General features: G+C 35.4%; 1 protein-coding gene across 4 annotated transcripts in view; it reads right to left on the bottom strand.

Annotated features, from left to right (window-relative positions):
• The window catches only part of VPS13C (vacuolar protein sorting 13 homolog C), a 173,226-nt gene that overhangs the window by 59,654 nt on the left and 89,099 nt on the right, over positions 1-24,473 (bottom strand). For all 4 annotated transcript variants that reach the window (XM_081507564.1, XM_081507565.1, XM_081507566.1 and 1 more), the window contains 13 exons: positions 23,710-23,818; positions 20,374-20,510; positions 17,974-18,130; positions 16,506-16,585; positions 15,964-16,023; positions 15,130-15,286; positions 13,372-13,488; positions 10,215-10,318; positions 9,645-9,812; positions 7,981-8,285; positions 6,656-6,803; positions 4,022-4,172; positions 1,875-1,987 (listed from right to left, as the gene is read on the bottom strand). In XM_081507564.1, the coding sequence (XP_081363690.1) occupies positions 1,875-1,987; positions 4,022-4,172; positions 6,656-6,803; positions 7,981-8,285; positions 9,645-9,812; positions 10,215-10,318; positions 13,372-13,488; positions 15,130-15,286; positions 15,964-16,023; positions 16,506-16,585; positions 17,974-18,130; positions 20,374-20,510; positions 23,710-23,818 (1,806 nt within the window). The remainder of the gene's footprint in view (positions 1-1,874; positions 1,988-4,021; positions 4,173-6,655; positions 6,804-7,980; positions 8,286-9,644; positions 9,813-10,214; positions 10,319-13,371; positions 13,489-15,129; positions 15,287-15,963; positions 16,024-16,505; positions 16,586-17,973; positions 18,131-20,373; positions 20,511-23,709; positions 23,819-24,473) is intronic.

Genomic DNA, 24,473 nt, shown 5'->3' with positions numbered 1-24,473 from the left:
ATGAAAGGAAAAAGTGCACAAACAAGGAAGCCACTGCAGTACTGTGTAAGCTAAGAAGCCTCAAATAACGCAGCAGTGAGAACTTCCAGGAAAGAACAGAAGTTCACTCAAAGAAAAAACTGACAGTACTTGGTGTCCAAATGAATAAAGAATGTCAACAAAGAAGGAAGTAAAAGAAAACAAGATTCTAAGGCTAGGCAGCCAGTAGAATAATAGTACCTTAATCGAAATGAAGAATATATTTAACTGTTCATTTTGCATTATGTCATTTTCTGATCTTTTATTAACATTAACATTAAACAGTAGAAATTAAGGCAGTCACCTCACACCAGTCAGAATGGCCATCATTAAAATGTCTACAAATAACAAACTGCTGGAGAGGGTACAGAGAAAAGGAAACCCTTCTGCACTGTTGGTGGGAATATAAACTGGTACACCCACTATGGAAAATAGTACGGAAGTTCCTTAGAAATTTAAAAATAGAGTTGCCATATGATCTAGCAATTACACACCTATGCATATATCCAGAGAGAAATACATTTGAAAAGATGCAAGCACCCCTATGCTCATACAGCACTATACACAACAGCCAAGATAAGGAAACAACCATTGAATGGACAAAGAAGATACGGTACATATATACAATGGAATATGATTCAGCCATAAAACGGATGAAATAATGCCATTTGCAGCAACATGGATGGAACTAGAGATTATCATACTAAGTGAAGTAAGTCAGAAAGACAAATACCATATAATGTCACTTATATGTGGAATCTTAAAATGTGACACAAATGAACATATCTACAAAACAAAAACAGAATCACATAGAGAACAGACTTGTGGCTGCCAAGGATTGGGAGTTTTGGATGAGCAGATGCAAACTATTATACATAGGATGGATAAACAACAAGGTCCTACTGTATATCACAGGGAACTATATTCAATATCTTATGATACACCATAATGGAAAAGAATACAAAAAATTAATATATATATGTATAACTGAATCACTTTGCTATATAGCAGAAATTAATACAACACTCTAAATCAACTATACTTCAATAAAATTTGAAAAAAAATAATTAATGCTGTCTATTGCACAAATGATAGATACTTGCCCTGGGTCCAACACTAATAATATATGAATACTGTATAACTCTTAGAAAACAATATGAAACATAACAAAACATATACATGGATATAAACAATAGATATAATACTTACAATAAGTGTTTATTATGGGTATCAAATGCATGCGTATTATGATGATATTAATTAACTGATTAATAAAAAACATTTATTAGAAGACACTATATAAAAAAGCTTTCTAAAAAAATATCAATGACACATTATGTGGTTCAAATCATAATGGCACTAGACCTTGGTTCCTCAATTCACTAATCAGTATCCTTAACATATTATCTACTAAATAAAAAGTTTATTCAAGAGGAACATAACTAATGCTTATATATCATGGATAATCATAAATTTTAAAATAACCCTCTAAGGTTCCAAAGCCACTAAATTATCTTCCTTAAATAGTTAAATATGCATGTATATATAACTATGTAATACATATGTACATACAGCTAATTATCCACATATAAAATATTTCTCCTAGAGCTAGGTCTAAATATTTTAGCTCTGGTATTACTTGGAAAAAAGTAAAAAGTTTCCCCTAGCCTAGAAAGATTAAAAACACTAACAAAGTGGAAACAGAGAGCAAGACCAATGCATACTCTGTAGGCCAAATAGAATTTAACAGACATCAATCTTGAGAAGAAAAATCACATCAAAAAAATGACAACATTCTAAAATTGATGTATCAAGAGCTAAGGACTTTCTCCTAGATATAGACATTAACTACATACCTGGCAGGTATCATTGTTATAAAGTACAACAGAAAGAGATTCAAAGTGGAAGTCAAACTGGAGAGTGACATTCTGGTCCAAAGCAAGCTTTGAGTCTGTCACATCTTCTTGTTCTGATGGTTCAAATATAAATATGAAAATTAGTAAGCTTTTAAGTATTATATGACTTTATACATTTTTGAAAGCTAGGATAATAATTTATTATTCTAAATTTATATCATACTTTCAAGAATTATTTAAATCATGATGAAACAATTAACAAAAATGGCAATATATTCCATGATATTTAGTACAGGGCAAAATGACAGTCACAGACTATCTACATTAAAAATAAAAAGACTGCCTGGCAAAGCCTATTAAGACAACTTTTTTTAAAAAGCCCTACAAACGCGACTACTTCATTGTAGTTTATAATTATCAAATCATTTCACTTAACTGGTTACAGGTCATTCTCAAGAAACTATGAAATTGGAGGCAGAGAAAAGTCAAACACTTTGTCCAAGATCAGACAGCTAGTCAGTAAAAGATCCTCTGCTAGTGTAGTTCACGTCTATCTTTAATTACCTATGTCATCCAATCCGTTACCTTTGATAGAACAGAATATAACTTGAAAGCAGAGTTGAAGAGACCTCAAATATAATGTGGGACACGGAGTCTCTGGAATTTTGAGGTGAAAGAGACTTCAAGAAGTAATGCAGTCTTATCCCTCATCTTTAGACAGAAACTTTTTAGACAAAGAATACATAATGCTTTCAATCCTGCTTACAAAGTGATTCTGCAGTCTCTTTTGGAGATGGATTCTATTCTTTTGGTCATTTATAGGAAAGCCTATTCATAAAAGTTACTGCAAGAGCAAATACAGCGTACTTTAACTACATAAAGGCTTTTCCAAGTTGGAAAACTCTATAGTGTTTTTCCCTTTACCTTTCCCGAAAATAAGTTACATTCCCATCTTCATTATCTCTGTAGTTTTTCCATCAGAACTTTTTGTGTTTTCCCAAGTACCACATTAACTATACAGCTTGAACCAGGGACACAAACTGACCACAGCTGAACATAGTGAGATTGTTAACCACATAAAGCTTGCCTGCTACAGTTTATTCATCCGTACAGTACACAGTTCCCGTCTAACTACAACAACAGCCTACTTATCTAGCATTTGTCTGCACAGTGGCGTGAACTCAGCCTGGGGAGAGAGGCCTCACTAAACTCATATAGTGCTCATAACTATCCTGAACCAAAAACCTTATTTTGCACACTGCTCTAGGCATTTGTTTTATGACTTCAAAACACACCAGACCTAACTATAGGAGAAGCACTGTTGGCTTAGTATTATTTACTGGCAGCTTAATTGACTGCTGCCATAACTAACAGTCGATGACTTAAGCATGATAAAAGCATAGCAGTCTGGGGTCATTGATTAAATGGACAAGGAACACTCCATCTCACATTAGCCATGAAAATACTAACTTATTCACAGTCTAAAACAAAACATGATATTCACATAATAATTTTAAATGATGAAAAAGAGTGAAATTATAAAATTATTCTATATACTTGGCCAAGAAAGCAAAAAGGAACCTTATATGTTAGAAAAAATGCCTTTTAAAAATGGCTGAATTTAAAAGGTTCAGTGCCTTTGAAAGATAACAATTTTCATAATCTGGAAAATTCCTTTATGTATCTGACTATATAACTCCCCAGTGAAGACAGATAAGCAAAGCTGTTACTGAACAAGAATACCTTCCTATTCCATGGACCAGTCATCTGAGTATGACACCAGTTCCTTTTCTCTCCTAATTATTTTGGGATCCTACTATGCTGCATCCCTACTTTGCTTTTTCTCTCAAAGTACACTACTTCAATGCCCCTTGAATTGGGCAAATTCAACTTTCACAAATAAAGGGCAAGCATGCATCATGCAGGCAACAAGAGGTGGGCCCTCCCTTTAGAGCAATGAGCCCACGTCCTTCCCCTGGGAGCTTCAAAGCAGTCTCAGCCCCTTCTGATCTTCCACAGTAAATAATAACCATTGGATCAGTTCACACCACATTACACTGGACAATTAAAAACCCACTAAATATAAATATGGCATTAACATCTAATTCTTCTCAATAATCAAAGCAAAAATCTCCATCAATTTATACCTATGAAGTGGTCAGGTCTACTGGAAACATCTTGTCTGACTCTCACAGCCTCCTGGGTAGAGAGAGTAGGGCTTGGCTGTGAAGAAGCTTCTCCAAGATTCTCTAGCAAAATTTTCATTAAAACTGTTAAGTCATCTCTACTGAGAGCAACCTAGAAACCAACAATAGCTTACTGTTAATACAAAGTAATAAATGATGCAAAATATCTATGTCTTAACTTACGGTCTGTCAAATTAAATGTTCACCTAACTAAAAAAAAAAAAAAACAAGCCAGTTGGGACCATAAATAGCAGGATGAAAGTATTTTATCTTGTACAGTATTAGACATTACCCCTGTGTGTAAACACGCTTTAGCCTCCACTCATATCCAAGTCCCTGCTTCCAATACTCCCCTCCTCCTGCCTTAACTGTTACTGTTACTGTAACTCATTCTGTTCTGGACCTGTGTTCCTCTCCTGTCTCCCTAGCTCCTCATCTCCATTCTGCTTCTCTCTCTTCTCATCCAGTACCGGCATCCTCCTCCACATTGTTTACTCTCCCCCAAACTCAAAACAGAAAGAATGCTGTTCAGTTTCCAGTCTCCATCAAGAAGGAAAAAGATGCGTTCCTGCAATGTAGTCTTATTCTCAGTACATGTGTGTCTGCATATACTTAAATCATTTAATTTATCAAGATGATGCCTCCTACAACAGTAACAAATGCATCTACACAGAATTGTTAAAAGCCAAAACACAGGCCAGGATGAGCATCTTGCTAATCTCCAACATTTATAGAAAGGGAATATGTGACAAAAAAAAAAAAAAAGCAAGAGATTTTGAGTCAAGTAGATATGTGTCAATTATACCACTCTTAAGCTGTGCTGTTGGCTAAGTTTCTTAGCCTCCTTGACTCATTTCTTAATCTTTAAAATACGAATAATATCATCTTCCTCATCAGTGGCTGCAGAACAACATGAAGTTGCTAGGATAAACAAAGATGCTACTGGCTGCTAAGACCCATTAAACCTTTCCATCCTTCCATCTTTTGTGCATTTCCCCTACACATATTGGGGTTTCCCTGGTGGCTCAAAGGTAAAGAATTTGCCTGCCAATGCAGGAGGTTCAGGTTCAATCTCTGGGTCAGGAAAATCCCCTGGAGAAGGAAATGGCAACCCACTCTAGTATTCCTGCCTGGGAAATCCCATGGACAGAGAAGCCAGGTGGGCTACAGTCCATGGGGTTGCAAGAGTCAGACACAACTTAGCAACTAAATAACAGTAATAACTTACACATATAGTGGTCCAAAAGGCCTTTTTGAAGCACCTAAACCCAAATCCAAACAGGTGCATTCACAGCACCTTTTCTTCTGAACACTGCAGTATCCTGTGCCCCTCAAATTGTGCCCCTATCACCAAGGACAACACCTGATTCCCAGCCTAAATGAAAGTGTGGCAATATTTTAGCATGAGATGATGACCAGGGATTTCTTATTTGCGCCAAGTCCCAGTCCTTAGAAAACAGATGTCACTTTAACTCCCCAGAACTTCTTTCTATGTTCATTCCCACTTGTGCTACCAACTGAGATATCATAGCCTCCCGAAGAACAGCTAACTTCACCACCTCCTAGTATTTGAAAAGGATCCAATGTCAGTTCTGGGATCTAATCTGAGCAAGGGAGAATTTAAGAGAACAGTACTATATCCTAGAATAGAAAAGTGAATACTCTCAATAAACACATGCTCTTCTTTATATATCTACTCATACTACAGACAGGGATCTCTCATTCCTACAGCAAGCCTCAATTTTAACATCCTCACTAGTAGAACTCGGCTCCTTTGACCCTTCTTGTTTTATCTTAGAACTAACTCTGAAATAGTCACAGATATCAAAACCTACTACACTACTGAATTTTCACTCATCTCTGACACATTCTGTTCAGTCACTCCCTCTTTCCTTATCCCCTACGGCGTGGCTTCAGCAGTTTTACACAGAGGCACATAAGAATCCTAAGGTTCCTACACTTTGGTGACCACCTTTGACCAGTATCATCTCTTCCTGTGAGCCTACCTACAACCTGCTAACTACAATATGAAAAATACTGCTGTTTATATGCTTACCAACTCAACGTATTCACCTACTGAAAATGTCTGGTTTTCTAATTAAAAGTGTTTCTATACATTAAAAATACTATTTAAGGTGCTTTGGATGTGGTATCTAAATATCACTTTACAGGGACTTGCCTGGAGGTTCTATACTTAAGATTCTATACTTCCAATGCAGGGGGCGCAGATTCAGTCCTTGGCTGGGGAATTAGGATCCCACATGCCATGTAGCATGGTCAAAAAAAAATTTTTAATAAAATTTAAAATATCACTTTTCTTTTATAATTTGTCTTAAAACTTGAACGTAATCTTCTAAAATTACTAATAATAATCTCAGTAGACTCCCTAGTTTTTAACCTCAGAGTTCTTGCTGGCTTCACCAAATATCCAACTAATAAGAAATAAAAAAAGTGTGAAAAACTACGGCATCTTAATTCTCAGTTAACAAAGTATTCCCTTTTAAACGTTTTATCACTTCTGATGTACACTAGAACTATATTGTGATCAATGATAAAAGTCTAGCTAGCAAGCAATTATTTTATACATATACTTACCTGCATAGGTTTTAGTCTTCCTTTTACCTCCATTCCTGGAATCTGCACATACCACGATGCTGCTAAATTTCGCTGTATGTATAAAAGCATGTTGACTGGTTTTAAAATTTCAATGTCATGTTGTGGTAAGTCAGCCTGCAAAATTGTTCTGAAAGATAATTAAGAATTTATTTTATATTTCTAAAATCTACATTTTAAAATGAAGACTATCATCATATGTGTACCAGTTTCCACAGAGCAATTTTCCAAACACTAAAGACTGCTATCAGAATTCTTTTAGAACATGCTTCTTTTCACAAACCAATCAGAATAAGTTTATAAAGCAGAGCTACATAAAACAAAGCCCATGCAATGCTGATTTCAAAGAAACAAACTGCATGAGTATGACTACTGCACTATTTACTATCTTTCCTAAAGACTAATAATAGCTACTAACCAATGTTGTACAAACAAATGTTACATCCTCCTAAAACTTCTCTGAAGGACCAAGAAAGTGATGCTCTACTAAGCCCTTAGGTTTATGCTATTAGCACTTCTCCAAAATCAAAGGGAAAAAAAAAAAAATCAAAGGGAAAAAGCTCACCAAACCTTGAAGTTAAACAAGCATACTGTAATAGTCATTTCTAGCCTGCCAGCCAACAAATATTTGAACCACCAACTCACTCACTCTTGTCATTCAACAGAGCCAACACTTTCCCATTTTGATTTGATAATCCATTAGATATCTTACTGAGAATTCCTAAATGTGACATGCTTTGGAAATGAGAAATAAATCTTAAATTTTATTATATTTTTAAGAAGCCTTTGTCCATGTACAGCTATATGCAAAGCAAATAAAAAAATATCTAAATTAAGTATTAACCATAATCTTATAATAGGAAATTTTTATAGAGTAAAAAAAAAAACCATCATAAATTTAGTAAGACAAAGTATAGATTCTGTGAGGTCCATCACTATCACCCACTAACCAAAAACCAATGGTCCAAGTTTCACGATTAGAAGAAATAAGGAATATGAACCATGAACCACTTGAGTGTTTTACCCTGGCAAAGATTCTATGAAAATTCTATTTCTAGTAAGTAATACACAGTTGGGGCTTCCCTGGTGAATCAGTGGTAAAGAATCCACCTAAAATGCAGGAGATGTGGGTATCTCCTGGGTAGGGAAGATTCCCTGGGGAAAGAAATGGCAACCCACTCCAGTATTCTTGCCTGGGAAATCCCATGGACAGAGGAGCCTGGCAGGCTATAGTCACAGGATGGAAAAAGAGTCGGACACAACTTAGCGACTAAACAACAATACACAATTGGATTATATATTTATACCTGGACAGCTTTAGCTGAGTGAGTTGGATGTCCATTTTATCAATGACAGGGGGTAGAGAATGATGTCCCTTAGAAACTACATTAAATCGGTTTTCAACTGTGATTAAACCCAGATCTGCTATAACAGCATTAGGTGATACTGAAGACTGAGGAATGATAATAACTGGCGCTTTCAAGTTGATATCCATCAAAAGGCGGAAACTCTTTTCGGCCAAGTCTTTCATGCTGGAAGCAGCTCTTTCTGCAGCCTGGGCCGTAGCTGTGCTCAAAGCTTCTTTGGCAGTTTGAAAATTGTTGAGGAAGTTCTGTGGGAAAATATTGGTATTTAGAGTTACCCCCAAAACAGAGATTTATTTTTAAAAGGAAAAACTTTAAAAAAGAAAAGCTAAATAAAAGAGGTGAAGTAAAAGAGATGTTATTTATGACTGTGTACATGAAATAAGGTTTAGAAAGATACACTCTGATATAATTAACATGAACAAGAGTCCCTTCACTTTATGTATTTCAGAATTATTTGTTTATTGACAAATTTTGGTAGCAATTCTTTTTTGTGTGTGTGAAAATAACAATGTTTATTGAGAATTTGCTAAATGTTTTACATGTTTTTGTTTCATATTTGTAAAATTTATTTATTTAAATTGGAGGCTACTCTACAATATTGTGGTTTTTGCAATACATCGACATGAAACCTCCCTTTCACTCATTTAAAACCTCCCTTTTACTCATGAATGTTGGCCATTTTAACCCAAATTTACATAAAAAGATGGAGGAGAAAGCTTTCCAGCTCCCAAAGTAGCTTTGAATTTGTACCTCTAGGTCTGAGGAAAAAAGTCTAGTTTTAGAAACTAAGGTTTTGCCTGTTTATTTCTGAAGATTCTTTTCTTAAGTGTACTTCAACATGAGCAAAGGTGCTTAAGTGTTTACAATCTTGCTATCACTAACAAGAGTCAAAAATTATTTAGAGTAAGATACCATTTATCTCAATTTCAACTAAAAACAGAAAGACTTTTCCTAGAGAAAAGAACTGGAAGCGATATTCTTGATGCACATCCATTAATAACACAGATGACTTATTTAGTTGTTTATTTAACTAACCCCCTCCAAATAAATTACTTTTCAGAAAAATAAAACATAATGGTTTACATAGAAATGTGTGATTTGAAAGCTTTGATTAACAGTCCTACTAAAAGAAAGGCATAGGCAAATTAAACTCTTCACTCTATGAAACTTACATGGAAATAAATAATTAAAAGAATTTTATGGCCTTGTTGATGATAATTATAATCAAAGCTGTAAGTTCCAGTATTAGCCCTTCCAATGCCTGATGATCTCCTTAAAGGATTCTTTTAGCTAAACATTTTTTAAGGGTATCTCTCAAAACAACTAACACTGAAAAGCCCTAACCGAAACACCAGAAAGTATTTTCAAACTATGTAACTATGTTAAAGAATGATCCTTCATAGTTGGTTCAAACCAATTATAACAAAAACTCATTTAGTTATCCATCATGTAAAAGATTTCCTTAACTGCAATAATCTGTTCAGCATTTGGGAGTTTATCACACAACCCTATTTAGTAAAGATTTTGACTATCTAGATTCAGATACACAGGCAAAAATATTTAGGCTTCAGTGAGAAATAAATATATTTTTAAAATAAACTTACCAAAAGAGACATGAAGAATTTATGAACATATACAATCTGAATACAGCCCACTTTGAGACTAAGCTTGCCATCTACTTTAGACATATCAGCATAGGCCTTTCCTTCTGTGGCATCTGGATAAAGAGTCATTTCGAACCTAAAGACTTCATCTCCCAAAATAGAGACAGCCTAAAAGTATTAAATTAACTCATTATTACATCAAAAGAGTTGCATCACTGTATTACAAGGTTTCTTATTACGGAGTCCTTGACATATAAAGAAGCATCATTTATATCCAAGCTTCAACAAAATATCAGTTAAAAGCATTTAACTTGACAATAACATTTTTCTAAATCCATAAAAAAAAGTTTTATCAATGGAGATATTAATCACTTAACCGGTCAAAAATAACACATCATCTAGTCTATATACAATGTGAAAGCAGACAATGACCATATTCATGGCCAATCCTCAACAAATTGCCTGACAAATGATAGATAATACATATACACTGAACGAATGATTAAAGACATCTCCAGATACAAAAAAAAACAAAAATAAATTTCAATATTGAAACATTTTTTTAATTACCTTTTTGTGAATGGATGTTAAATCAACATTTGTAACTATGATATCCTTAAGTCTGGCAAACATGTCGGTCTGCTTTGGCCTCACAGAAACAGAGGCATCCATTCCTGTGGGAAACACAACACTTTTAATCTAATCCAAATGAGCTAATTCAGTGTTATTTAAATTCAATAATATACTACCAAGATAGAGAACAGATAAAATTACTATTAGACATAGGTAAAGTAACAACTTAGTTTTTAATAGTTTGTAAAAATTTTTTTGGCCATGCCATGAGGCATGTCAGATCTCAGTTCTCCAGCCAGGGATCAAACCAGCTCCCCCTGCACTGGAAGCACAGAATCTTAACCACTGGACCACCAGGGAAGTTCCAGAGGCAACAACTACTATGTATGAAATACCTAACAAATATTACAATATCTTTAAGTGCTAGAAGCATCTCACTCATAAAATTTGTGGAAATTTTAAAACAAAAGTAATCAAATTTCAAAGACAATTAATCACAGGTCTCCAAACACAAGTATCCTGGGTGTTAGCATGATCAGAATCAGTTATTTAGGACAATACCTAACATATGTTGAACAGTCATTTTATTAACATTATATAATAAAAACTATTAATCTGAAAGCTAAGAATAAATATAATTTGATGAATAAATACTATTCTTTCTACAATAAACTGTATCCAAAACACAATTTCTCTCCAAAATATGTTTGTCATTTTCATGATTTCTAAAGGCATGATTTTTAAAAACACTTCTCAGAGTGAATTGGAGAATGGCTACAGCTCAGCCCCAATAATGAACCTAGATCATTACCATGCTACCCATAAACAGATCCTTAGTAGTATTTACTGAATGGAACTGATTTTCTAACCCCTGTTAACTGCTTATTATGTACATGACAGGCATTTTTCTTAATATATGCAAATATGCAAACTTAATCCTCACAACAATCCCATGAATAATTATTATAACAGTGTCCATTTTATAGAATAAGAAACTCAGGCATGGAAACATAAATTAACTTGCTCAAGGTCAACCAGTAAGTTTTAGAGTCAAAATTTGAACCTTGACATGCTGTTCCAGAATCCATGATATAATCTGAACTCATCTTTCTATCAGGCTGATGATGAGTAAAACTTATAGAAGTTCTTTTAGAAACCTCTTTTATTGATGTTATATATGCACAAAAGGCAAGGGCAATAGGACAATGACATTTTCTTTACTCAGTGAGATGCTATGCTATTCATTTCTCCATTTAAAATCATATTATTCTGAAAATGCAAACAGAACATGAGACTTAATCTTAGACTTATTCTGAAAAAATTTTTTAAATATAAGAAATGTCTTATATCAGTCATGAATCATAACAAATTTACTTCTAACATTTCAAAGTGTATCTCTGAAAAGTTTGCAGGAGTCTTCAATATAAAGAAACCTGAAGATGACTAATGATCTAGAGGGGTGGGACGGTGGGGGGGAGGTTCAAGAGGGAGGGGATATATATACACATATGGCTCAGATGGTAAAGAATCTGCCTGCCAATGCAAGAGACCCAGGTTCAATCCTTGAGTTGGGAAGATCCTCTGGAGAAGGAAATGGCAACCCACTCCAGTATTCTTGCCTGGGAAATCCCATGGACACAGGAGCCTGGCAGGCTACAGTCCAGGGGGTTGCAAAGAGTCCGATGTAACTAAGCAACTAACACACTCACTTTTTATAGCTCATTTGCTTTTTTTTTTTTTTTAATGACTGTGCTGAGTCTTCACTGCTACACCCAGGCTTTTTTCTAGTTGTGTTGACCAGGGGCTACTCTTCTTTGTGATGCTAGGGCTTCTCATTGTAGTGGCTTCTCTTGTTGCGAAGCACAGGCTCTAGAGTGCATGGGCTTCAGCAGTTCTGGTGCAAGGGCTCTAGAATACAGGCTCAATAGTTGTGGTGCATGGCTTAGTTGCTCCACAGCTTGTGGTACCTTCCTGGAACAGGGGTTGAACCCATGTCTCTTGCACTGGCAAGCTAATTCTTTACCACTGAGCCACCAGGGAAGTCTACTGATTTGCTTTTTTGTACAGTAGAAACTAACACAACATTGTAAAGCAACTATACTCCAATAAAATATTTTAAAAATGAATAAATAGGGCTTCCCTGGTGGTTCAGCAGTAAAGAATCTGCCTGCAATGCAGGAGATGTGTGCAGGAAACACGGGTTTGATCCCTGGTTTGGGAAGATCCCCTAGAGAAAGAAATGGTAACCCACTCTAGTATTCTTGCCTGGGTAATCCCATGGACAGAGGAGCCTGGTGGGCTACAGGAGATCCCAAAAGAGTCAGACACAACTTATCAACTAAACAACAAATATATAATAAAGTTTACCATTTAAAAAATAAATAAATGGAAAGTCATACCATGTTAATGAATAAGATATCGTTAAGATATCAATTCTCCTTAAATTGGTCTATAGATGCAATGCAATCCCAATTAAAATACTACAAAGCTAAGAAAAAAAAAATACTACAAAGCTTTTTGTTGAAAATGGCTGCTGTCCTTGAAGTCACTAAGTCATGTTCAACTCTTTGTTGACCCCATGGACCGCTGCACACCAGACTCCTCTGTTCCACACTATCTCCTGGAGTTTGCTCAAATTCATGTCCCCTATCTAACCATCTCATCCTCTGCCATCTCCTATTCTTTTTGCCTTCAATCTTTCCCCAGCATCAGGGTCTTTTCCAGTGAGTGAGTTCCTCGCATCAGGTGGTCAAAATATTGGAGCTTCAACTTCAGCATCAGTCCTTCCAATGAATATTCAGGGTTGATTTCCTTTAGAATGGATTGGTTTGATCTCCTTGCAATCCAAGGAACTCTCAAGAGTCTTCTTCAACACCACAATTCGAAAGCTTCTTTGGCACTCAGCTTTCTCCACGGTCCAACACTCACAACTGTGAAGTTGGAAAGCTAATGGTAAAATTTACATGGAAATGCAAAGAATGTGGAATAGCTGATCAGATGAGGGGAAAAATATAATTTTACTAACCATTACTGAAATCTTGAAAAAATAAAAATAAAAGACAAGCCATGAGAAATCTACCATGCAACAAGCTCATTCTTCCTGAAGGTCTATGTAAGGAAACAAAAATACCTACACCAAGGAATAACTACTTACCATGTATTCTAATATCTGCAATGTTACACTTCTGATCACAGACAAAAACATTAAATGCATTTAACTTAGCGGTGACCTTTAAATCAAACACATCATCTTGAGAAGAGTTGCTGGATACTGAAAAGTAACAGAATCCTTGTGATCAGCAAAATGTAAAGATAATATAGCACATAAAATAATCTCAAATTCACTAAAAGTACAATATGAACTGTGAAGAACCAAAAAGGCCTCCATTAAGATTATACAAAATTAACATTATTTTTAAATCAATTTTCAAATGCCAATCAGACAAAAACTAGTATTTTTCCATCCAAATTAAAAATAAAGGCAACCTTTATTAGCACCTGGTAAGTACAATTTTGTTAGATGGAAAACTATAACTTTTCTCCTAGGACAAACAGAAAAATCCCTATAATAGAATTCTAGGATTCCATTAGAGATAAATTTTGATTTGGAACTTCTTTTCACATCGTATATTAGATCAAAGAAAAATATTTCATGAAAAACTGAAATGGTGAATTAGTAAAAATATGTATTATTAACTATGACACAGGCAATACATGTTATTAACTACATAGCCAATTTCTCTAGATTGTATTCTGTTTCTCCATGAAGAATCCTAAGATAAAGTCTATAAGGAATGAACATAAAGAGCTAAAGTTAAGGAACAAAAAGTTACTTTATAACAAGTATTTGTGTCTGTGTACATGTGTCTAAGAATCACAATCAAATGGATTCCCTTAATCTATTTTAGTTCAAGTCTTGACTGATAAATTACAGATATAATTTCCTAGAGATGTGTCTTGACTGAAGGAAACAATGTTTCTTATAAAACTGTAAAAGTATGGGGACATCAGTCCTTAATTACCAAGATGATAAAAGAGTTTGTTATTTTTTTCCCCTTAAAATTTAAAGTAGCATAATCAAACCATAAGAAACAGCTACACAGCATAACTAGAATATTGTTTCTTTGGATTAGGATTTTTTTATAGTTTATTATGAGCTTAAATATTCCTTCTATCAAATTTAATATTACTAACAGCTTTACACTTTAAAGATACCAGTAATATAGATATAATGCAAACAGATAATGGTCTGAAAATTAAAGGACCAGATGTTAGATACTCACCTCATATGATATGAAAGAAAAATAATTAAAATGATATTTGACTTAAAAATAGGCACATGTTCACTCAGGCTATACTACATCTAATATTTCAGGGCACAAGTCATGGCATGTGCCCATATCTCTATGTGACTTAAATACAGTTTTGGTTAGAAACCAAACTTAGTCTGTCTCTTCCATAAGATTATTCCTTTTGTGTCTTGTGAAGCTTAAACCTGTTGAGTAACCAGGTAGTTTTAACTGACTGAAATGGGCCTTTGTTACTATGCATGATTGTGATCATATTTTAATTTCTTCCTTTCTTACTTTCACTAGAGTGAAGGCTATGGGCACATCAATGCAAAGTATATACGACTTTATTTTATGAAAAAGCAAGGCAGTGAAATCAAATATAAATACATGATTAATATTAAACACTTACTTAAAATCTCTCACTAAATTTGTATCAATACCATAAGAGTAAAATCCACTTTCTGTAGAAACCAACATAATCTGTTAAAGCACCAGAAATATTAAGGTGCTAAATGGTCATTTTAGCTTAAAAATACAAGTTATTCAGTTCAGTTCAGTTATTATATATGATTATTACAGTTCAGGTAGAAAGTATGAGACCATGACTCAAAAGTTAATACCAGTTTTGGCAATGATACTTCTGGATTCCCCCATAAGTGGTTTCAGCTCCGAGTCCTTCTTAGAAGGTTCAGAGGATGGAACAGCAGAGGATAAAAAATCCATGAGGGACAGTAAAGCTTCCAAATGAAGAACTAAGTCTAAAGATGAAAATGAAACCTAAGATAATGAACAATTAGAGAGGCAAATTTCAGAGATGGAAACATTTTTATGTCAAACTTCAACATATACAAGTAGCCCAAGAATAGTTCAACCAAGGACCTGTTATATTTGAGAAAGAATTCACTATTACTTTGTTAATGCTTTACCGTACAATAAACTATGCCAACTTCCACACATGACCATACTTCTAACCTCAACAGAACTTGACAGGTTTTAAGTAAAGATTTAGGAAGTATTATCAGCCTTAGCTCAGTCCCCTTACAGATGGTTCCAAGCACAATGTCTATACTGAGCCATACTTTCTGCCTGACTCTTAATTTTTTTTCTAATCCTAAAGTCAGTCAACAATTCAAGTGTTTAATGCTTCCATTAATAGGATGCCAAATAAGAGTTGTGAATAAAATTCCCTTAAAAATGTATTATTTTTGTCCTCAACAAGGAATCATTCATTTGTACCTGGGAAACAAATAGTCTTTTAGGAAATCAAATAAACTTTTGTAATAATTTTATCTCAGCTCTATATTCATTTCTTCCATCTACAAGATTAGATCTATTATTATTACCACTCTTATTCTAACTTTAGAACTCACAATCTCACAACTAAAGATGGTTTTGAAGCTACATTTAATCATTAACATATACCCTAACCTTATAGTGAGTTAGAAAAGACATACCTCAAGTGTTTGTCTGGTATTGTCATGAGTAGTTTTAAATTCTGGTCCATCAATGTCTGCCTACAAATAATGGAGGATTAAATCACCAGGTTGGAAACACTAAAAATTCACACATTGCAAAATATATATACATATAGTCTTTACTTTTCAAAGCATGCTATGAAAACACTATAAACATATTTTTAAAAGCAAAGAAGAATATGCCAAAAACACTACCACTTAAGTAATTCTCACATTCTGTAAAAGCAAAAACTCAAACTAGGAGGAAATGCTAAAAGTAGGGAAAATGCTAGTGTATCTGGATTATATTTTGCTTCAAATTACAATGGAACTTTGTGTACTTCCACTTATTCAAAAACATATGATTAACTCTCATGGTTATTGAAATGATCCAGGACTGTCAGATGCTTGCATAATTCACTATAATCAACCAGCCTTAGAATAAAAAAATTCAGGGGAAAAAACTGAGATATTAAATATGGGAGAATTACATAACTTCATACATTCAAATATTAAAGAATTTTAGAAATGAAACTAGGTACCTTTGTCAATAACATTTTCAGAAGGGGTTCATCTGTGACGTTGGAAGAGTTAATAATGTGAAGAGGTCCTCCTTTAGAGTCTAAAACAGAAAGAGAGATCATTAAGTCTTTTAGATATTTCAAATATATTAAAAACAGATCAGCCAGATACACAACATATACATTGCTCAAACGTCAAGAGCTGGGTGGTGCAGTGGATAAGAATCCACCTGCCAGGTATATGGGACACAGGTTACATCCCTGGTCCGGGAAGATTCCACAATGCTGTGGAGCAACTAAAGCCTGTGCGCCCTAGGGCACTTGAGCTACAACTACTGAGCCTATGTGCTGCAACTACTGAAGCCTGAGTGCCCAGGAGCCCGCATTTCACAACTACTTAGCCCGCGGGCTGCAATTACTGAAGCTCTTGAATCTAGAGGCTATGCTCTGCAACAAGAGAAGCCACTGCAACAAGAAGTCCTGGGCACCAGAACAGAGAGGAGTCCAGCTCACCCTGACCAGAGAAAGCACATGCAAAGCAATGAAGACCCAGCGAAGACAAAAATAAATAATGAAAATAAACTTTTAAAGAATTCAAGAGTTGTATGCTAAAAATGGTGACTTTTACTATATGTAATCATATTTCAGTAAAACTGGCTTTGAAATAAAATCCAAGATACTCCACAAAGACAAAAAACCCAGCACTAGCCAATTACAAATGATATAATATTTGGTACTACTGGTATTACTTATTTCAACAAGTAAGAATATATTAAAGAACAAAGCTATAAAATACTTAAACTAGGGATTATTCTCAGTACAAGTCTGCTTTACTTAAGATGACCCCATAGAATTCCCATGAACTTTAAACACCCGTATTAACTTTAAAAGTTACTTTGGTGCAATTTAGAAAGTGAATTTGAAAAGTTGAAGAGACTACAAAAGAATGCTAAATTTTTTCCTCTATATATTTCTGTATTGCTTGTTATTTTTTACAAGTATATATTAATATTATTAAACACAACAAACACTGTTGTAATTTAAAAATAAATTCAAAAATCAAACAAAAAATTTACTTTCTAGTAAACTAACTCCTTTCAAAAAGGGTCCCTGGGCTCTATACCCAAGTATTGTACTTGGGTTGTGATTTCCTAATATGTCAGTTCACAGAGAACAGTTATAATATAATGTTGCCTTTTACAAGTTCCTAAGTGTTTTGTATAGACACTGGAGACATACGCTTCATTCTTCTTTTAGGTATATTCTACTTTGTGCTAAATATTTAGATATAGACTTACTTTATGATCAATTATACATAGATAACGAATTTTTAATTTTTAAATATCAAATTACTTTCTATTAAATGTTATAAATTTAAACTAATTAAATAATTACGGTGAGACTAATAGATATGCTTAAAGTTTATAAAAAGGTAGGGACCTCTGCCTATTACATGTACAATTTACAGAGATTATAACTTCATACTTACCAGTGAACTCAAAGCATCGCATACTAATCTTTTTTAGATAAGCTTCAGCAGTCAGGTCATAGGCTTTAACTCGAGCTTCCAGTCCAAGCTGCAGGACATTTAGTTCATGTAAAGGCCTTCCTTTCTTTTCTGCTTTTTCCATCAAAGTAATTACAACCTAGAAAAAGATACCAGTATTACCACAAACTATTTCACTAATATACAGTGAAGATAAGTTAACAATTTAATAACCATGCAGAGTGATATAATAAAAAATTCACACAATGTAAAGATGTGCACTTCTATTTGTGTTTGGAAATTGCCTAGGGTTATTTACTTTGGAAGGCACACTTACCTGTTCAGACTTTTAAAGCACAGCCAATATATTCTAGTGGATTTCAAGATAGCTATGAAAAAAAAAAAAGTGGTTCTGCCTAATTCCCAGTGGTCCTAGTCTGATGGACAGTGTCAGAGTAAATCTCAAAGTCTGAGATATACAGTCAATGTTTAAACTACTCCCCAGGCAAGGTTTCTCAGCCTTGGCACCAATGACGTCGGGGGCTGGGTCATTCTTTCCAGGCAGAAGCAGTCCCAAGCACTACAGGCTGTTCAGTGGCATCACCAGCCTCTACCCACTGGCTGCCAGTAGCCCCCTCTGTCTGGATGGCAACCACCAAAAATCTCTCCAGATAATGCCTATTATCAGCTGTAGGGGAGGATGCAAATCGCTTCCTCCCACCCTGATCACTGTCCTCTCAAAGACAACTGTAATTACATGTATCACAACTGATATTAAAAAGGATTTATAGGTTTTTCTATGTACATATGTTAATGAAGCCCATTTGCAAATAGAATGATTCATCTATTAATGTTTCAGTTATCAAAGCTTAAAAATTTTCAGTAACTCTTAATATCACCAGAAAAACAACAGAGGTTTAACATGAACGAAGTTTGTTTCAAAGCATTTATTTCAGATTTTAAAAGCAGCATTCATTTGTCTAAAAATTTATTATGCTTAACTCAGAGACAGATAACCTCTACACAACTATTTAACGATGAAGGGATTTTTAGAGGAAATTTTCTTCTTCCAAGTCCCTCTATGTGTGACGCTTTCCCACATACAAACATGTTTATGTCTGGTTCCTCTCTCTACCCTGTCCCAGTCCCCTTCCTGAATCCTGTTTCTCAGACTCCATTTTATTACTCTTTAAAAACACAACCCAAATCTCACTTCCTCCAGGAAATCTTCCCTGATCCTCGCAGACTGCTTAGATGCCCTCTTCCGACTATGAGGGAACCAAGGACGGAAACCACCTGTCTTGGCCAGGCATGATGATAACCGCTTGCCTCAACTGTCTCGTAACAGAACGTGCAATAAGGAAAACAGTGCTTCCCCTGAAAACTAATGGAGAGAATTCGGGATAAAAGGGGATAAAAGGAGGGAGGAGATGCCAGCGAATGAACCCGGAAGAATTCAGGCAAGGTCAAAAGGAGGAGGGAGGAGACAATACGTTCAGTCAACCTCCCAGAAGCCCTCACACTGCTATCGACATTGGCCGAGTCACGTGTGCACCATCAGGAAGACCTTGAGTCACCAAACGTCTTTGGTGAGCAAGATGACTGGCCAAGAGACAACCCGGAAACTAACCCCATTACCATAAACCAGAGACTGGGAACCAGGTGACACAACCGTTCTCCTAGGTTCCCTTATCCTACTGCTCTTGGTCCAGGCACCCCTTCCCAATAAAGTCTCTTGTGTTGTCAGCATATGTGTCTTCTCAGACAATATATTACTGAGTGTCAGACAAGAGCCCACTCTGGAACCCCGGAAAGGGTCCCCCATCCTGAAACACTACCATCACTGCCATAAGCTCTCTAGGTACATTTTTAGTGGGAATACTTACAAAAATGTTTATAGTTTTCTTGTTTGAGTTGAGTCTATGCCTTTTACCTTTGTATCCTTAGCACTCAGCACATGCAGTGAGTATTTGTTACATGTGTGAATATAGAAGAGGAAAATTCATCTACTCTTTCCTTAAAAATCTGCAGATGGACAGCAGATTAAAAATAAGATAACATCTTTTAAATTTATACACATTTTATTCTATTGTATTAATGGTTTCTAAAATTTGCAAAGAATTTTCTCAGTCTTTTTCCTGTCTTTCCTACACAAAATCCAAAGCAAGCCACATTCCATGTTCTAAAATCATTTGAAAAGTGTGTTAGAGGGCACACTACCATTTTCTCTATGAAATATTATATCCTCCAAATATAACTCATCTTTAACAAACTCTCAAATTTATAAACATTACATCTACATACAAATTATAAACAGCCTATGTAAGATTTTTTTAGTAGAGTAATTCCAAATATCCATTAGTTATTCACCTCATTTTATAAAAACAGATGAAAATTACACACCTCTTTAATTTCAAAATTCAACAGCATATTAATGATGTCTACAGATTTTATTTCTTCCACTCCAGCTCCTGAAGTATCTTGTGAAACATGCACATCTTGTTTTAATGTAGAGATTTCAAGTGGCTCTTTAACTTCACCTAAAGATGTTCAAAAGAAATTCATTCACCTCTGTTCACACATTTCCTACATGCATACTGAATGAGGACTTATACAAGTACTCCAGACTTGGTGCAAGCATTCAAAATCTACAGATCAGAATTATACAGCCCCAGCCCTTAGAGAGCTCAGAGTTTAGTAGAAGATACATGTACACACACACATATATAGCACAAAGAAAATAAGCAGGCTTCAACTGCTTATTAAATAGACACACTAAATAGACAAATGTTGACAGACTCTATGTAAGTTGATAGAAACCACATAACTAGGCAAGACACTGCCATGAGGAGGTCAAGAAAGTCTCAACAGGAGAGTTATCATTCAAGCGGAACTGGAAGATCTCCTCAAACAGAGGGGACATTCTAAGACTAAAATAAGAGGTAGCAGAAAATCAGAGAAAGAGCACATCAGGACAGGTTTTGCAAACAGAATGGAGTTTGAGATGGTTCAATCACGAGGAGAATGACAAGAATGAAGGTTTCATAAGAAAAAAAGCAGGGGAAAGTTGAAGCTTCTTATGTCATACCAAGAACCAAAAGTAAAACCAAATGACTACGGGCTTGTGGTCCTGAAATTCATATCCTGAAACACAACAAAATTTGCTTTCCAAACTGTAACACACAACACTAACAGCTATCACTTGCTAAGTACTTACCTGTGTGTAGGATGCTGTGCTAACAGATGTACCTGGACTAGCGCAGTTAACTCTCATAACAATACTTTGAGGTAAAAACTTGATTGTTCTCACTTCCCAGATGAGCAAACTGAGATCCCAAAAGACTCAGTACCTTGCTTAGTGTTTTCCATGTGGAAAACCACTGCTGTTAATTATCACCTTTGAGAAAGCAATACACAGGGCAAGGTTTCTTAACTATCACCTTATTTTAGCATTGGTTCAGGCATAATGTGATCCAGGGGAAATAATTCTAGCAAATATTTTGATTTTAGAAAATAATTCCTAGAATAGGCAAAGATTTCTTCAATCGACAATAAAAAGACCTGATCATTTAAAAAATAGGTATTAGAGATCATTAAAAGTAACTAATTCTATTAAACAGAAGGCCCATTAAGGGTAAAAAGGTAAAAAAAAAAACTCTTTAAAATCAAAAAAAATATAGTGGTATACCATTTTTCACTCAGCAAATTGTCAAAAGTTTTTAAATCTGATAATATGCTGTGTTAGAAAAGGCACAGGAAAACAACCTGATGAGAGTACAACACACTCATACTCATTTAGCGTATAAGTTCTATGAGGATCAACTATCAAAACAATAAGTGAAATTAAATTTTATTACATGTACTAAATAAATTGTTATTTTAACAAAAACTAAATACTCTTTTATCCAGTAGTTCTGGTATTTTCCCAACAGATAAACATGTACTTGTAAAAAGTATATGCACTAGAATAATTAATGCAACATAACAAAAGTGAAAGACTGACATAAACCTGACATGTCCATTAATAGGGACTTTATAAATTAAGATACTTCAACAGAATTTAATACCAAGCATCCATTAAAAAGAATGAGTTAGATCTATACATAGCATATATACAGATATGGAATGAACACCAAGATACACTATGTATGTGTATATGCTGCTAAGTCATGTCAGTTGTGTCCTACTCTTTGCACCCCTATGAACTGTAGCCTGCCCACCTCCTCGGTCCATGGGATTCTCCAGGCATGAATATCGGAGTGGGTCACCATGCCCTCCTTTAGGCTATGTGTATATCAGTTCAGTTCAGTTCAGTCGCTCAGTCGTGTCCAACTCTTTGCGACCCCATGAATCGCAGCACGCCAGGCCTCTCTGTCCATCACCAACTCCCGCAGTCTACCCAAACCCATGTCCGTCGAGTCAGTGATGCCATCCAACCATCTCATCCTCTGTCGTCCCCTTCTCCTCCTGCCCCCAATCCTACCCAGCATTAGGGTCTTTTCCAATGAGTCAACCCTTCGCATGAGGTGCCCAAAGTATTGGAGTTTCAGCTTCAACATCAGACCTTCCGATGAACACCCAGGATTGATCTCTTTTAGGATGGATTGATTGGATCTCCTTGCAGTCCAAGGGACTCTCAAGAGTCTTCTCCAACACCACACTTCAAAAGCATCAATTCTGCGGCGCTCAGCTTTCTTCACCGTCCAACTCTCACATCCATACATGACCACTGGAAAAACCATAGCCTTGACTAGACGGACTTTTGTTGGCAAAGTAATGTCTCCGCTTTTAAATACTATCTAGGTTGGCCATAACCTTCCTTCCAAGGAGTAAGCGTCTTTTAATTTCGTGGCTGCAGTCACCATCAGCAGTGATTCTGGAGCCCAAAAAAATAAAGTCTGACACTGTTTCCACTGTTTCCCCATCCAGATGCCATGATCTTAGTTTTCTGAACGTTGAGCTTTAAGCCAACTTTTTCACTCTCCTCTTTCACCTTCATCAAGAGGCTCTTTAGTTCTTCTTCACTTTCTGCCATAAGGGTGGTGTCATCCGCATATCTGAGGTTATTGATATTTCTCCCGGCAATCTTGATTCCAGCTTGTGCTTCTTCCAGCCCAGCGTTTCTCATCATGTACTCTGCATATAAGTTAAATAAGTGGGGTGACAATATACAGCCTTGACGGACTCCTTTTCCTATTTGGAACCAGTCTGTTGTTCCATGTCCAGTTCTAACTGTTGCTTCCTGACCTGCATATAGGTTTCTCAAGAGACAGGTCAGATGGTCTGGTATTCCCATCTCTTTCAGAATTTTCCACAGTTTATTGTGATCCACAGTCAAAGGCTTTGGCATAGTCAATAAAGCAGAAATAGATGTTTTCCTGGAACTCTCTTGCTTTTTCTACTAAATCTTATTTAAAAGTCAGATCGAGTATGCTACATAGCGTACTGTCAACTTAAATTTTTTTCTTTTCTGTATGTGCAAATTCAAAACTTATTCCAGGAATTCACCACTGATCTGAAACCTTTCTGGCCTCCTCCTAACTCATGCAACTTAGAAATAACTGACAGCTTGCTTAACTTAAAAGCAAATTGTCGTTTTATTCAATAGTATCTTATTTATTTTCTTGGTAATACAAATCACAGTTGTAAATATGTATTCATTTACTTCATTTTTATTGTATATCTCCCTTACTAAATTGTGAATAACATATATTATGCCACCTATTGTCAGCTTCTTACCTGTCTCCTGTATTCTTGGTTTTACTTTATTCAAATCTTCAGGAGCCTCACCAAGATTTTCTGCTAGTATTCTAAATAAAAGATTAAGATCTTCTTGATTTAGATTAACCTGTGAAATACAATGTTCCAAGAAAAGATAATTTCATTTTTAATGAAACAATTCTAATACAGAAAATAAATCCTTAGTAACAAAGCACTAAAAACCGAATAATCTTAATGCTGACTAAAAAATTACATAATCACTATACACTCAAGTATTTCACTACTTATTTGATGTTAAACATCTCATTTTCAAAGATAAGACAATGTCTGAGAAAAACAGTATGATTTATGAGTCAGTATTAGTTTCATCTACTTAATCAATATGATTCTCAGTGAAAGTTAATAATGATTAAAGAAATCAGATCACTTATTTTTAACAAATTAATTTGGGAACATAAGTGCTACTATGCACACATAAGTGATATTTTTTAAACAATAACAATTTCAATGTAATAGAAAGGCCATCTTCAACATAAAAAATAGGATTCATTCAATGCTATAATTATCTTATGGGCACTTGCTGCTGCTGCTGCTAAGTCACCTCAGTCATGCCCGACTCTGTGCGACCCCACAGACGGCAGCCCACCAGGCTCTCCCGTCCCTGGGATTCTCCAGGCAAGAACATTGGAGTGGGTTGCCATTTCCTTCTCCAATGCATGAAAGTGAAAAGTGAAAGTGAAGTTGCTCAGTCGTGTCCGACTCGTAGCGACCCCAAGGACTGC

The sequence above is a fragment of the Giraffa tippelskirchi genome, chromosome 7 (assembly GCF_054371585.1).
Source record: "Giraffa tippelskirchi isolate mGirTip1 chromosome 7, T2T-mGirTip1v1.2.pri, whole genome shotgun sequence".
In the NCBI taxonomy this organism is placed as follows: domain Eukaryota; kingdom Metazoa; phylum Chordata; class Mammalia; order Artiodactyla; family Giraffidae; genus Giraffa; species Giraffa tippelskirchi.
This window is presented reverse-complemented; position numbering and strand designations above follow the sequence as displayed.